Here is a 14,286-nt window from a genome sequence, read left to right on the forward strand (position 1 = left end):
TCTCCAATGAAGAGGAGTTGGGCCAGGTTGTAGGTAAGAGTGGGAATAGCTGTCTGACCTGGTCTCACAGGTATTTCTGGAGCAATGCAATGGACTGTGTTGGCGTGGAGCACATGGGTCTGATGGCTGCTGTGAGCCTGCGGGTGGATGATGCCTGTTCTCTGACCTAGATGACATCCTGGTTCCGCATATGGCCTTGTCAAGGTGAGGAGGGAAGGTCTACCCTACACAGTGGAATCTCCCACATGCACAAGGAAGGAGGCGTCCACCTGAGACTACACAGGACAGGGGGATAACACAGGCGAGGGGCAGATATGTTTGTATCTGACGGAACCCATGTGGTCCCTCAAAGGGAGGAGGTCAGACTTGAGGACACCATATGGATTCAAGTGAGAAAGGTTTGTGATCATACTTGAGGAGAGAAAAGGCCAGTTAAAGAGAATCTCAACAATCAGGGGGCAATCCAAATAGAGTAGGAGGAGCTGGAGCTCAGCTCCTTCCACAGATTCATCAAAAGTACATCTACACGTGATACGATCCTCACAAAGCATCTACTGGAAGCTGGCAGAAGACCTCAGACTTCTGAAAGGGCAAGAAAAGCCTCCACACAACTGGGTAGGACAAAAGAAAAAACACAAGAGAAAGGAATCCAGACAGGACCTGTGCCCCAAGGTGGGGAGCTGTGAAGGAAGAAAGGTTCCTGCACCCTGGGAAGTCCCCTCACTGGTGGGCAGATCAGCCAGGATGGAGGGGGAGCTGTTGAGCCTTGGAGGAGAGCACAGCAACTGATTGGCAGCAGCCAGAACACAGGGAGACCTGCACAGTCAGTACCACCGCCTCATGCTCCCCACGGTGCATGTGGGGACTGGGTTCTGAAGCTCAAGCTTCAGAGGACAGATCCAGGGAGAGGACAGGGATTGGCTGCATGGAGACAGCCTGAAAGGGGCTGCCGTGTGGAGTGGCCACAAATGAGCATGTACACCAAAGAAGCCTAGAGCAGCCAAAGATGAAAGGTGCCATCGTTAGGGAAGTGAGCAAAGGGACAAACTTCCATTGCAGCCCCTTCCCCTGCACACTCCCAGGCAACAGGATACTGCCTACATCAGCTCCAGGAGTGTTCAGGAGCTACCCTTACAGACTTTAGGAGCAGCTGCAAGTGACAACTACCACCCTCATGGGCTGGTGGTTGCAATTAGGAGCCACTGCCCTTCCAGGCTTTGGGAAAATGTGAGCCACCACTGCTGCCCTCACAGGCTCTAGGAGCAGCCACAAGCTGCCTCCACTGCCATCATGGGCCTGGGAGCAGACACCAGCTGCTGCATCTGCACACCCCCTATCAAGGTGATAATGGACAGCACACACTGAGGACAGAGGCAGCAGGCATCCAAACCAAAAAAAAAAAAAAAAAAAGCCCTCACACCCCAAATATTAAACTCATGCTAGCCCCACAGAGGCACTCCCACATATAAATAAACCTCCAAGAGCACGTAGACAATTATTTCTCTGAAACTCACAGAGTAAGAGAAATATAAGTAAAATAAAGAAGCAGAGGAATTGCTCCCAGTTAAAAGACCAAGAGTATTCCCCTGAAGGAAAAAAACAATGAAACAGACCTCTTCAGTCTACCAGGTATCACGTTTAAAAATAAGGTAATAAAAATACTCAAGAAATTAAGAAAGCCCATCAACAGAAATGCAGAGTACTATAAAAAGGAAATAGAAACTATAAGGAGGAGCCAAGAAAAATTAGGAAACTCATTTCCCAAGATGAAAGCTGAGCTAACAGAAGAATGAATAATGCGGAGAAACGAATAAGTGACCTGGAAAATAGAATAATGGAAATCATCCAATAAGGACAGGAGGCAGAAAGCCAAATTGGGGGAAAAAAAACAGAATAAAAAGCAATATAATAGATCTATGGTATAATATAAAGCATGCCTTTTTATGTGTTATAGGGATTCCAGAAGGAAAAGAGAGAAAAAGGTACTGAAAATGTATTTGAAGAAATTATGAAAACATCCCAAATATAAAGAAGGAATGAGATATCTGGATACATAAAGTACAGAGGGTCCCAAACAAGATGAACCAACACATAATAAAAACAGCAAAAGTGAAAGATAAAGAGATGATTCTAAAGGCAGCAAGAGAAAAACAGAGTTAATTACAAGGGAGCCCCCATAAGGCTCTCAGCTGATTTCTCTACACAAACATTGCAGGCCAAAAGGGAGAGGCAAGATATATTCAAAGTTCTGAAAGGGAAAAATCTGCAGCCTAGAATCTAACCAATAAGATAATCATTTAGAATAGGAGGAAACATGATTTATCGATAAGCAAAAACTAAAAGAATAGGAGTTCCCGTCGTGGTTCAGTGGTTAACAAATCCAACTAGGAACCATGAGGTTGCGGGTTTGATCCCTGGCCTTGCTCAGTGGGTTAAGGATCCGGTGTTGCCATGAGCTGTGGTGTAGGCTGCAGATGAAGCTCGGATCCCTCATTGCTGTGGCTCTGGTGTAGGCTGGTGGCTACAGCTCCGATTCGACCCCTAGCCTGGGAACCTCCATATGCTGTGGGAGCGGCCCAAGAAATGGCAAAAAGACAGAAAAATAAAATAAAATAAAAGAATACAGCAGTACTAAACCTTTCCTAAAAGAAATACTGAAAGGCCTCCTCTAAAGAGAAAAGAAGCAGGAGTTCCCATTGTGGCATAGAGGATACAAAACCGACTAGTATCCATGAGGATGTGGGTTTAATCCCTGGCCTCAGTCAGTGGGTCAAGGATCCGGCATTGTCATGAACAGTGGTGCAGGTTGCAGACTCAGCTTGGATCTGGTGTTGCTGAGGCTGTGGTGTAGGCCAGCAGCTGCAGCTCTGATTCAACCCCTAGCCTGGGAACTTCCATATGATGCTGGTGGGGCCCTAAAAAGCAAAAATACATACATACATACATGCATAAGTGAGAAAAGAAGATCTAGGAAGGAAGGAAGAAATGCCAACTGGAAAAGTCATCACTTACATAAGCCAGTATACAGATCATAAAGGAAATAAAACCTATTTGTAAAAGTGACAATAAACAAGGGAAAGCAAGAGGATTCACATGAAGATGAATAATGGTCATCCAAATCATAAAATGTGGGGAAGGAGAGTAAGAAAATATGGTCTTTGTTAAGACAGTGTTTGAACCTATATGACTATTACTCTAAAGCAAATTTTAGATATAGGAAGGGGTTAACATAGTTGAAAAACATGCCAACTACAAATAAAAAACAAACATCAGATTCACACACAAAAAAACAAAAAGAACACAAGCATCAAACAAAAGGAAATCATCCAACTGCAAGAAGGAAAAGGAACAAAGAAGAAATATACAATCAGCTGGAAAATAAAGTTTAAAATGGCAATAAATACATACGTATCTATAATTACCTTGAATGTCAATGGACTGAATGCACCAATCAAAAGTCAGAGAGTGGCAGACTGGATAAAAAAACAAGAGCCTACAATATGCTGCCTCTAAGAAACTCACCTTGGGACAAAGAACACATATAGATTGAAAGTGAGGGAATGGACAAACATATTTCATGCAAATGGAAATGACAAAGTGGGAGTCACAATGTAGACCTTAAAACAAAGGGCATAAAGAAAGATACTATTTAGTGATAACAGAATTAATACAAGAAGAGGATTTTACACTCATCAACATATATGCACCTAATATAAAAGCACCCAAATACACAAAACAAATGCTAACAGACATCAAGAGAAAAACTGATGGGAATAAAATAATATTCCCATAAAGGAGACTCATATAAACGGACAAATCTTCTAGACAGAAAATCAGTAAGGTAATAAAGATGCTAAGTGATACAACAGAATATTTAGACTTAATCAATATTTTCAGGAAATTACATCCCCAAACCAAGAATACACATTCTTATCAAGTTTACGTGGAACAGTCTCTACAACTGACCACATACTAGGGCACAAAACCATAACACATTTAGGAGTACAGAAATTATTTCAAACATCTTCTCTGACCACAATAGCATGAAACTAGAAATCAACCTCAGGAAGAGAAATGAGGGGGAAAAAAAAGTCTATATGGAGACTAAAAACATCTACTAAAAAACCAATAGGTTGATGATGAAATCATAGAGGAAATTAAAAAATACTCTGAGACAAATGACAGTGAAAACATAACCATACAAAATCTCTGGGATGCAGCTCAAGCACTACTTTTGCATCTAAGATAGACGACTTCCTCAAAAATCAAGAAAAATCTCAAATAAACAATCTAACCTAACACTAAAAAGAATTAAGAAAAGAAAAATAAAACCTGAAGTTAGCAGAAGAAAGGAAATAATAAAGATCAGAGAGAAAATCAATAAAATAGAGATTTATAGAACAATTGAAAAAAATGAAAAGAACCAAGGGCTGGTTCTTTGAAAGGGAAAGCAAAATTGACAAACCTCTGGCCATGGTCACCAAGAAGAAGAGAGTGAGAACCCAAATAAACAAAATAAGAAATGAAAAAGGAGACATAATAATCAATACGGCAAAATTTAAAAAAAAGAATACTATAACAATTATATTCCAACAAATTTGGCAACCTCAAGAGACAGAAGAGTGTCTAGAAATGTATAGCTCACCTAAACTGAAGTAAGAAGAAATGAACAATTTGAACAGACTCATCACTAGAACTGAAATAGAATCTGTAATTTAAAAACTCCCTACAGACCAAAGGCAAGGACTGGATGGCTTCAGAGGCAAATTCTACCAAAAATACAAAGAACTTACACCCATCCTTCTGAAACTCTTCAAAAAAAAAAAAAAAAAACTGAAGAGAAGGAAACAATCCCAAAGGCAATCTATGAATCAATGAAGCCACATCACCCTCATACGAAAACTATACAAAGATACCACCAAAACAGAAAATTACAGGCCAGTATCTTTGAAAAAAATGCAAAAATTTTCAACAAAATTTTAGCAAACCAAATCCAACAACACATTAAAAAAAGATCATACACCCCGACCAAGTGGGATTTATCCCAAGTTCACAAGGATGGTTCAATATACACAAATCAATCAATGCGATATACGACATTAACAAAAGAAAAGACAAAAACCACAAGATCATCTCAATAGATGCGGAAAAAGCATTTGATGAAATCCAACATCGATTTATGATAAAAACTCTTACCAAAGTGGGTATAGAGGAAACATACCTTAACATAATAAAAGTCACTTATAACAAACCCACAGCCAATATAATACTCAATGGGAAAAAGCTGAAAGCCTTTCCACTAAAATCTGGAAGAAGACAAGGATGCCCACTCTTACCACTTCTATTCGGCATAGTACTGGAGGTCCTAGCCACAGCAATCAGACAAAGAGGAAAAAAAAAAAGAGAGAGAGAGAAAAGGAAGTAAAAGGTATCCAACTTGGAAGGGAAGAGGTAAAATTGTCACTATTTGCAGATGACATGATAATCTACACAGCAAACCCCAAAGAATCCATGCCAAATTATTAAAACTGATAAATGAGTCCAGCAAAGTAGTAAGATACAAAATTAACATATAGAAATCTGTTGCATATCTTTACAATAACAATGAAACATCAGAAATATAAAGTAACAAAACAATCCTGTTTAAAATTCCACTGGAAAAAAAAAACAACCCACCTAGGTTTAAACTTAACCCAAGGGTGAAAGACTTATATGCTGAAAAGTGTAAAACAATGATAAAGGAACTTGAAGATGATTCAACAAAATGCAAAGATATTCCACGTTCTTGGATGGGAAGAATTAGTATTATCAAAATGTCCATACTACTCAAAAGAAGTCTATATATTTAATATGATCCTATTAAAATACCCATCATATTTTTCATAGAACTAGAACAAATAATCCTAAACTTTATATGGATCCACCAAAGATCCAGAATTGCCAAAGCAGTCATTTGGAAAAAGAACAAAGCTGGAGGCATAACCTTTACAGACTTCAGGCTATCCTACAAAGCTACAGCAATCAAAACAGTGTGGTACTGGCACAAAAAGAGACATATAGATCAATGGAACAGGATAGAAAGCCCAGATGTAAACCCACAGACCTCCAGTCAATTAATCTTTGACAAAGGAGGCAAGAATAAACAAGGGAGAAAAGACAGTCTCTTCAGCAAGTGGTACTAGGAAGGTTGGACAACTGCATGTAAATCAAAGAAGTACATCCTCACACCATGCAGAAAAATAAATGCAAAGTGGCTTAAAGACTTAACCATGACATGATATCAAAAAACTCCTAGAAGAAATCATAGGCAAAACATTCTCTGACATCAATTGTACCAATGTTTTCTTAGGTCAGTCTCCCAAGGTAATAGAATAAAAATAATAAACAAATGTGACCCAATCAAATTTAACAAGCTTTTGCACAGCAAAGAAAACCATAAACAAAACAAATCAACCTACAGAAAGGAAGAAGATATTTGCAAGTGATGTGGCAGACAGAGGGTTAATATTCAAACTATACAAACAGTTCATACAAATCAACAACAAAAAAACAAACAACCCAACTGAAAAATAGTCAGAGGACCAAAATATACCTTTCTCTGAAGAAGACATACAGATGACCAACAGGCACATGAATAAATGCTCAACATCACTAATTATCTAAGAGAAATGCAAATCAAAACTACAATCACCTCACACAGGTCAGAAGAGCCATCATCAAAAAGTCTACAAATAACAAATGCTGGAGAGGGTGTGGAAAAAAAGAGAGCCCTCCTACACTGTTAGTGGGAATGTAAGTTGGTATAACCACTATGGAACACAGTATAGAGGTTCCTCAGAGACCTGAAAGTTACCATTACGATCCAGCACTCCGGCTCCCGGGTATATATCCAGGGAATACTCTTAATTTGAAAATATACATGCACCTCTATGTTCACAGCAGCACTATTCACAACAGCCAAAACATGGAAACAACCAAAATGTCTATCAACAGATCAATGGATATAAAAGATGTGGTATGTATGTATGTGTGTGTATATATATATATATATCTCCTACTCAGCCATAAAAAGGAATGAAGTAATGCCATTCATAGTAACATGGATGCAATTAGAGATTATCATACTAAGTGAAGTAAGTCGGAAAGAGAAAGACATATACCATAGGACATCACTTATATGTGGCATCTAAAATATGACATAAATGAAACTATCTATGAAACAGAAACACACTCATGACATAGAGAACAGACTTGTGGTTGCCAAGGGGGAAGGAGTTGAAAGAGGGATGGACGGGGAAGTTAGGGTAAACAGATGCTAGCTATTCTATAGAGATTGGATAACCTACACAGTTCTACTCTATAGCACAGGGAACTATATTCAGTCTGCTATGATAAGCCGTAATGCAAAAGTATATTTCACAAAAGAATGTATCCATATGTACATCTGAATCACTTTGTTGTGCAGCAGAAATTAACATTGTAAATCAACTATACTTCAATAAAAAGTAATAATTTAAAAAGGATCTCACTGAGCTTATGATGAAGTTGTGTGGGGACACCCCAGGAAGATGTAGAAAGCCCTAGATGTGCATAACTGTTCTGTCTGTGGGCTGGACTGTGAGTCGGCTTTAGATGATCCGACTTCAACAACGGCAAGCTGAGGTTGGATTTTTTCCTCTCCTGTTTTTGGTTGTGGGCATAAACACATACGGAATTTTGAGAGTTAACAATCCCATACCAGTTTCTAAGGGGGAAAGAATGACGTTTACTGGAAAAACCAGAAGGAGACTAAAAGGCAGACTGACTTTACACAATAGAGGAAATCCCCCAAACCAGTAGAAAGAAGTAAGTAGCCTCCGAGCAGAAGCGGGAAAACAGTAAAGGATGACATGTGAGGAGAAGTGAAAAGAAGACTAGGTAACAATCTTACAAATGGAACTTGGAAGGGAGAGAAATCTGCGATGTGGTTCATACTGTCTAAAGAATGCTTTGACCGCTATCTGAAACCTGGATATTTAAGAAAGAGTGGCACCACATAATAATTAGCAGATTCATTTTATAGGAAAAGTGACATTGGCCTGAAGCAGGGAAAGCACTGGACCGATCCCACACAGAATCTGAAATCAGACAAAAGGACTTTCTAATGAACTGGATTTCTAGAGAGAAAGGAAAGAGAAGCGTGAAGAGTGACCCCTCGATCTTTGGCTTGAACAAAAGGGGTGAATGATGGAGTCTTTGGGGGCAGGAGAGCCTGGGAGAGGAAGAGATGTGAGGGGAAGTCTGGAGCTTGTTTCTGAGGATGTTACATTTACACTTGATCTTAGCCAAAAGGCCGAGAAGCGATTGAGGATGTTACATTTAAAATGCCCGTTAGCCAGTGGGGCTGCTGCAGTTCAGGGAGTGCCAGGCTGCGAGGTCTCTGTGGGTGGTGGGGACTGCCTCCCCCTCCCCTCCTTCAGTTCCCACCCCTATGCTGAGTCCTCTGCACACAGGATGTTCTGTTCCCACTCTGCACTTGCGCGGGGTGATACCCATGCCTTATGGCCATGGAGCCCTCATTCCTCGGGACCCAGAGGGAATGCTGCCCTCTTGGTTGGTCCTCCCATCTTGGTGGTGTGTCTGCCTCCAGGCTTCCCTACAGCTCTGGGTAATCATGTTTACAAGCTTATTGCCCGAATGGATCACTAGGCACAGTCAAGGCAGAGGCTGCAGTGTGTCTAGTGCTGGCAGTAATGTGTGTGTTTGCACATGTATGTGTATATGTACCTATGCATGTAAACACACACATACACAGTACATACATACTATATAATGTACACAGTATATAGTCTACGTATAACAGCATGCACATGTTTATACTATAATACACACATTTATATGTATAAATATATACATATAGTGGAATATAGTAAATATTCCCATCATTAGACACAGCTCATGCATGAATGGGGGATGGCATTTAAAAAAATCAGTGAAGTTACTAAACACAGAAATGTTTCCATGAGAATGTAGGAAAAAAGGTATACTATACCCAGGTGTATACATAGAAATAACAGGTTTTTCAAATCCATTTACTCACCAAAAGGACTATTTCTCAAACGGGTAGGAAGCTCTGTTTCTAGAACTCTCTCCAAAGCATTGTTTCAGATGCACCTGCTCATTTGGATCCTCTTTGTCTCAGGTGGGAGCAGCTGACTGTGGGCAACCATGGCGTCTGACCTGCAGAGCTAGCCTTGCCCGACCTAAATTCCACCACTTATAATATGGTTCCAGTCTGACGGAGGCCACCGGCAGTCGGGCATGGAGGGTACGGAAGGGCCCTGAGAGCCTGGGGAGGCAGCATCAGCGGAGACACCCCACAGCCTGTCCCAGGCTCTCCTTTCCTCTGCCTGGCCCCCAGATCCCCGGCCAGGAGCTTCCCCACTGTCACCAGTCCCCACTCTGAGCAAAGCCGGGGACCCAGGTAACTCATTTCCCCACTCAGAGGTGAGCATCTTCTAAGCCGCTCTGCTTGGCTCAGCTCATGGCAAACAGACTCATTTACAAACACCGGAAATAAAGAAATGGAAATGGGAGTGATTGAGTCACATCCCCCAACGGAGTATTAAGCCTTTTGCAGTACCTGGGACCCCTGGGGAAAACCAATAAAAAAAGGACACGTCACATTTGCAAGTAGGAAGCAACAGTTTCTAACAATTTAACGGAACAGATCGTCCTTAAAAACAAGGACGCATGTGCTTAAGGACCCTAAAGTTGGAAATAGAAACATCTGTTAGAATGAGACATGTCCTCTTAAATGTCCATTAATGACACCAAAATATTGCATATAACATAGATAAAAATCATAAGATACAATCAAAGGTAAACACTGAGCACAAATGTTCAGACGGCAGAGCAGCACTCCTGGTGCAATGAAGCTTTTCCATGTCAAGACAACACATAAGACACGCACTCACTCCGGGAGGCGCTGTGATCTGACGCCAGGTGGGGAAAAGGGCTTCCGGAGAAGGCGCGGAAGGGCACTTACTGTTGTGGGCGGCGTGTGTGGGCGTGAACTGGAGGGACACCTTGGCGCTCTTGAGGCGCGTCTGGCCCCAGTACGCAATGGCCTGCAGCTCCACCGTGTACTCGCAGTTGGGCAGCAGCCGCTCCAGCGTCACGGAGTTCTGAGACTGCAAGTGCAGGGAACACACGCAGAGCCCGTTACAGACCTTCCTGCCCCTCGGCGTCCCTACAGACCTCCTGGGCCCTCGCGAGGCAGCCCAACTCCGCCCCATGGCACATGGAGATTCCCAGGCCAGGAACCCAATCCCAGCCGTAGTTGCAGCAAAGCGGGATCCTTAACCCATGGATTGCACCAGGCTGGGGACTGAACCCTCCAGGCCGCAGAGACCACACCAGATCTTAACCCACTGCACCATAGCAGGAAACCCCCAACCTCCCTAAGATCACAAGTCTTCCTACACTGTTAGCAGCTGAAACTGCAGTTTTCCTGCAGATCAAAATTAATGTCACAGACAGGCCCAAACCCTTGTCTTGAAACTGTGTTCTAATCCAGTTATTGGATGCTCTCCGGGAGCCGGGAAATGAATAATTCTGCCCCACCCCCACCCCTTTCTAGATACCACCTTACAGAGCAAAGAGCTGTTTATAAGAAACTAAGCAGAGGCTTGTGTTAGCACCTGGCTGAAAAAAAATCACGCATTGGCATTCATCATATTTCTCTGATATTTATACTAAATCTTCTGTGAGTAAATTTCCACCACAAAGTCATTAGAAAAATCGACCTGACAAAATGCTTAGAGTTTTCATTTTTTAAAATTGGCTTGCAGGTTTAATAATAGAGTAAAATCTGTTACAAGAATTTAGGATTGGATTTCCTCCCATGGCTCAGTGGAAACAAATCCGACTAGTATCTATGAGGATGCAGGTTTGATTCCTGGCCTCCCTTAGTCGGTTAAGGATCCGGTGTTGCCGTGAGCTGTGGTGTAGGTTGCAGACGCAGCTGGGATCCCGCACTGCCGTGGTTGTGGTGTAGTCTGGCAGCTACAGATACGATTCAACCCCTAGCCTGGAAACCTCCATATGGCACAGGTGCAGCCCCAAAAAAAGACAGAAAAAAAAATTAGGGCTAAGAGAAATAAGTTGCTGTCTTAGAATTTAAAACATTTGTCAAAATACAGTGCCTGTGACAGAAAATGGCTCCGAAGGTAAAGAAAGTCTTGTCTATAAATATGGTCTGATTGGTGGTATTAACGTTTGTGATGGAAAAAACGTGTCCATCGTTAACACGACACCACACAGCAGGCGGTGAGCAGCAGTGCTTTCCAGCAGCAAGCCGTTGGGCTCATGCCCGCGTGTGCCACCCTCAAAGTGTCACCGCCTGAAGAGGTCACACATGGAATCACGGAAGCACATCCCCTGTGTAAGTGCCACAGTGACCTGTCTGCATGCTCAGCATCCCTTTGGGTCCTTTCAGGGAGCGCACGTGACCTTCATGGGCATTTCAGGACGCGAACACTCGCTCCCTGTCAGTGAGCAGGCGGCATCATTACAGGATTGGGGCTTCTGAGGGGTTAGTTCTCAGGACTCAGCTGTCATCCATCACCCGCTCTGGAAGGTGAGGACTGCGTTTCCAGCAGTGGGGCTGAGAGCAGCGCCCAGCCACACACTCCATGGCATCACCACGAACGTGTGCATGTTGGTGGACTTTTTTTATTGTGCCTAGAGCCTGTCTATGAACGACCAATGCCTGATTTCTTTCTATGTGGCTTCTTGGAGGTTTGCCTATCGGTCTTCCTCAACGATTACCTTCAACCAAGTGAAACAAAATTCACTTTTGAAAGAGCAGTTCCTTGAAAATGCCCACTCCTCTTAAGTGACCACGGATATTAGGGTGGAATCCAAGGAAATGAAAAGACGTTGATCCCCGAGCAGAAAATCTCAACCTTTCTCGTGTTCTTCTGTAATTTCCAATTTCTATCCCAAATTCTCAGTGGGTCAGATTTTAATCTTTAATGGCTGACATGACCTACAGCCTGGATCTAAAAATATACGTCACTCATACGAGAGTGACCCAGGATTCGGGCTATTCTGGGCCTATTAACGATTACAATTCAATTTGCTGTTCATTTTTATCTAATTGACATATACCAGAAATGAACTGCACACTTCCCGATTAATCCTCGATGCTGTTTCATTATTAATGGCATGGGGGGTGGGGGCAGCATTTTATCACATCACGTGTTGCTTTCCATCCCTGGGAGTTTGCAGCTTTATCTGTTTCAGCCCTTTCTAGGAGATAAGCACACGTTACCAATTGTCAGTTGTTGCGAAGTCCTTCAAGATAAAATCTGGCACTGTCAGAAGGTTTCTTATAAGTAAGACCAAAAATAGAAGCCCAGATAAATATCAGTGACAGGAACTTGTGGCGACATGGTTTATCATTAGGAATGGCAAGGATATTGGAACTTTCAGTGCAAAAAACACACACAGAGGGAACTCTATCTAGTCACTTGTGATGGAACATGATGGAGGATAATTTGAGGAAAAGAATGTGTATATATGTATGCCTGGGTCACTTTGCTGTACAGCAGAAATGGACAGACCATTGTAACTCAACTATAATAGAACAAGTAAAAATCTTTTTAAAAGTCTTACTATCCTTTTAAAGCAGTTTCCAACATGTATTTACTTATGGAATTGACCTTTATAAATCAGGGGGAAAGGTGTATAAGTTTTATGACAACATAAAGGACTGTGTCCTCAAAGGACCCGAACGACTCCTTTTTATGCATTAAGAGCTTCATATGATGCAAAATGTTCACTGTTATGGAAATTTCATTGCATAAAATGGGTCAGCGCAGATTTTATTTCTTGGCATCTGGAGAACAAGCCATTCCAAGTTCTTTTTATCAATCCCAAGAATATACTGTCCCATGTGCATTTTCTAAACCATCTGCTGTCCAGTGATTAGATTACAGATGGGCGCCCCTTGCAACATGCAACAGAAGCACCACGAGTGTTGGCTCTTTGAGTTAGAAGGATTGCTTAAAAACAAACAACTCAAATGGCAAGGGTATTCTGAATTATGTCATTTTCTACGGCTAGACAGGTAAGAGGGAGATCATTTTTGTTCCTTTGATGTGGGGAGTTGTTTGGCCGTTTGGACCTGAGTAGGTCCACAGACACGACGCAGCCGTTCTCACCTATAACGTAAAAGGCAAACAGGTGGCACCGTTCTCTGTTTCCCGGACTCGCTCAGTCAGAAGGAAGGGAGGGACACCTGCCCTTCGTCCATCCCTCCTCTCAGCTCAGCAGAGCCCACTCGCAGACCAGGTGCTCGGGGTCAGGCACCTGTGAGAGGTCAGCCCGCCTCATTGGCACTTACCCCCTCTGTGGTCTTCTTCCTCTTCTTCTTCGTCGGCACGAGTGACTTGCTGCTGACCGTCCAGCTCCAGAACACCTTGTAGTGATGCACGGGGATGTCTGGTTCCTCAGGCAGGTCCCAAACCATCGTCACGCTCACGCTCCCATCGCTGTTTACGGTGGAGTTTGCGAGCCGGAGGTTGGCTGGGGCTGGTGGTGCGGCCGGATCTGAAATCCCAAGAGAAAGCTCCAGCACCAGGTCGGACCACAAAAGCATCACCTCTGTACAGGAAGGACCACGGGGTCGACGCAGGAAGACGACCCTTTATAGGTACAAGAGCTGGGAACAAGCATTAAGGAAGATGCCCTTTTGAAGCCTCAAGCTAAAGTACAGTCTACAAAATTGTGAGACAAATATGTCGGGCCCTATTGGTTGTCTCAGCATTTCCACAGCACTGCAACCCTACCAAATTTTCAGGGGGCCCAAACTGATAAATTTCTGTAAAATACAGCCAAATTCCATTTAGGGTGGTTGACAGTAAATAGGTCAGCAGAGTCAAAAAGCTTTTGAAAATTCTGAGAAGAAAAAGAGAGACCCGCTCATACAAGTACCTGCTTTTATCTGAGTGGCTTTAGAGCTTTGGATCTTTGCATCAAATGTTAAGAGCAGGAGTTCCCGCTGTGGTACAGTGGGTTAAGAATCTGACTGCAGCAGCTCAGGTCACTGAGGAGGCACAGGTTCGATCCCTGGCCCAATGCACTGGGTTAAAGAATCCAGCGTTACCACAGCTGCGGTGTAGGCTGCAGCCGTGGCTTGGATTCCATCCCTGGCCCAGGAATGTCCATAGTGGCCGTGGGTACAGCCATCAAGTTAAAAAAAAAAGTTAAGGGCCACACAGAGACAACAGCCAAAGCAAA

At 42.8% G+C, this 14,286-nt stretch overlaps 1 protein-coding gene across 1 annotated transcript in view; it reads right to left on the reverse strand.

Moving 5' to 3' along the window:
- Positions 1-14,286, reverse strand: part of ANOS1 (anosmin 1) — a 197,290-nt gene that overhangs the window by 20,212 nt on the left and 162,792 nt on the right. The window contains exons 7-8 of the mRNA XM_047764056.1: positions 13,391-13,596; positions 10,028-10,172 (exon numbers count right to left, since the gene is read on the reverse strand). Coding sequence (XP_047620012.1) covers positions 10,028-10,172; positions 13,391-13,596 — 351 coding nt within the window. The remainder of the gene's footprint in view (positions 1-10,027; positions 10,173-13,390; positions 13,597-14,286) is intronic.

Source organism: Phacochoerus africanus, chromosome X, assembly GCF_016906955.1.
Source record: "Phacochoerus africanus isolate WHEZ1 chromosome X, ROS_Pafr_v1, whole genome shotgun sequence".
NCBI classification, from domain to species: Eukaryota; Metazoa; Chordata; class Mammalia; order Artiodactyla; family Suidae; genus Phacochoerus; species Phacochoerus africanus.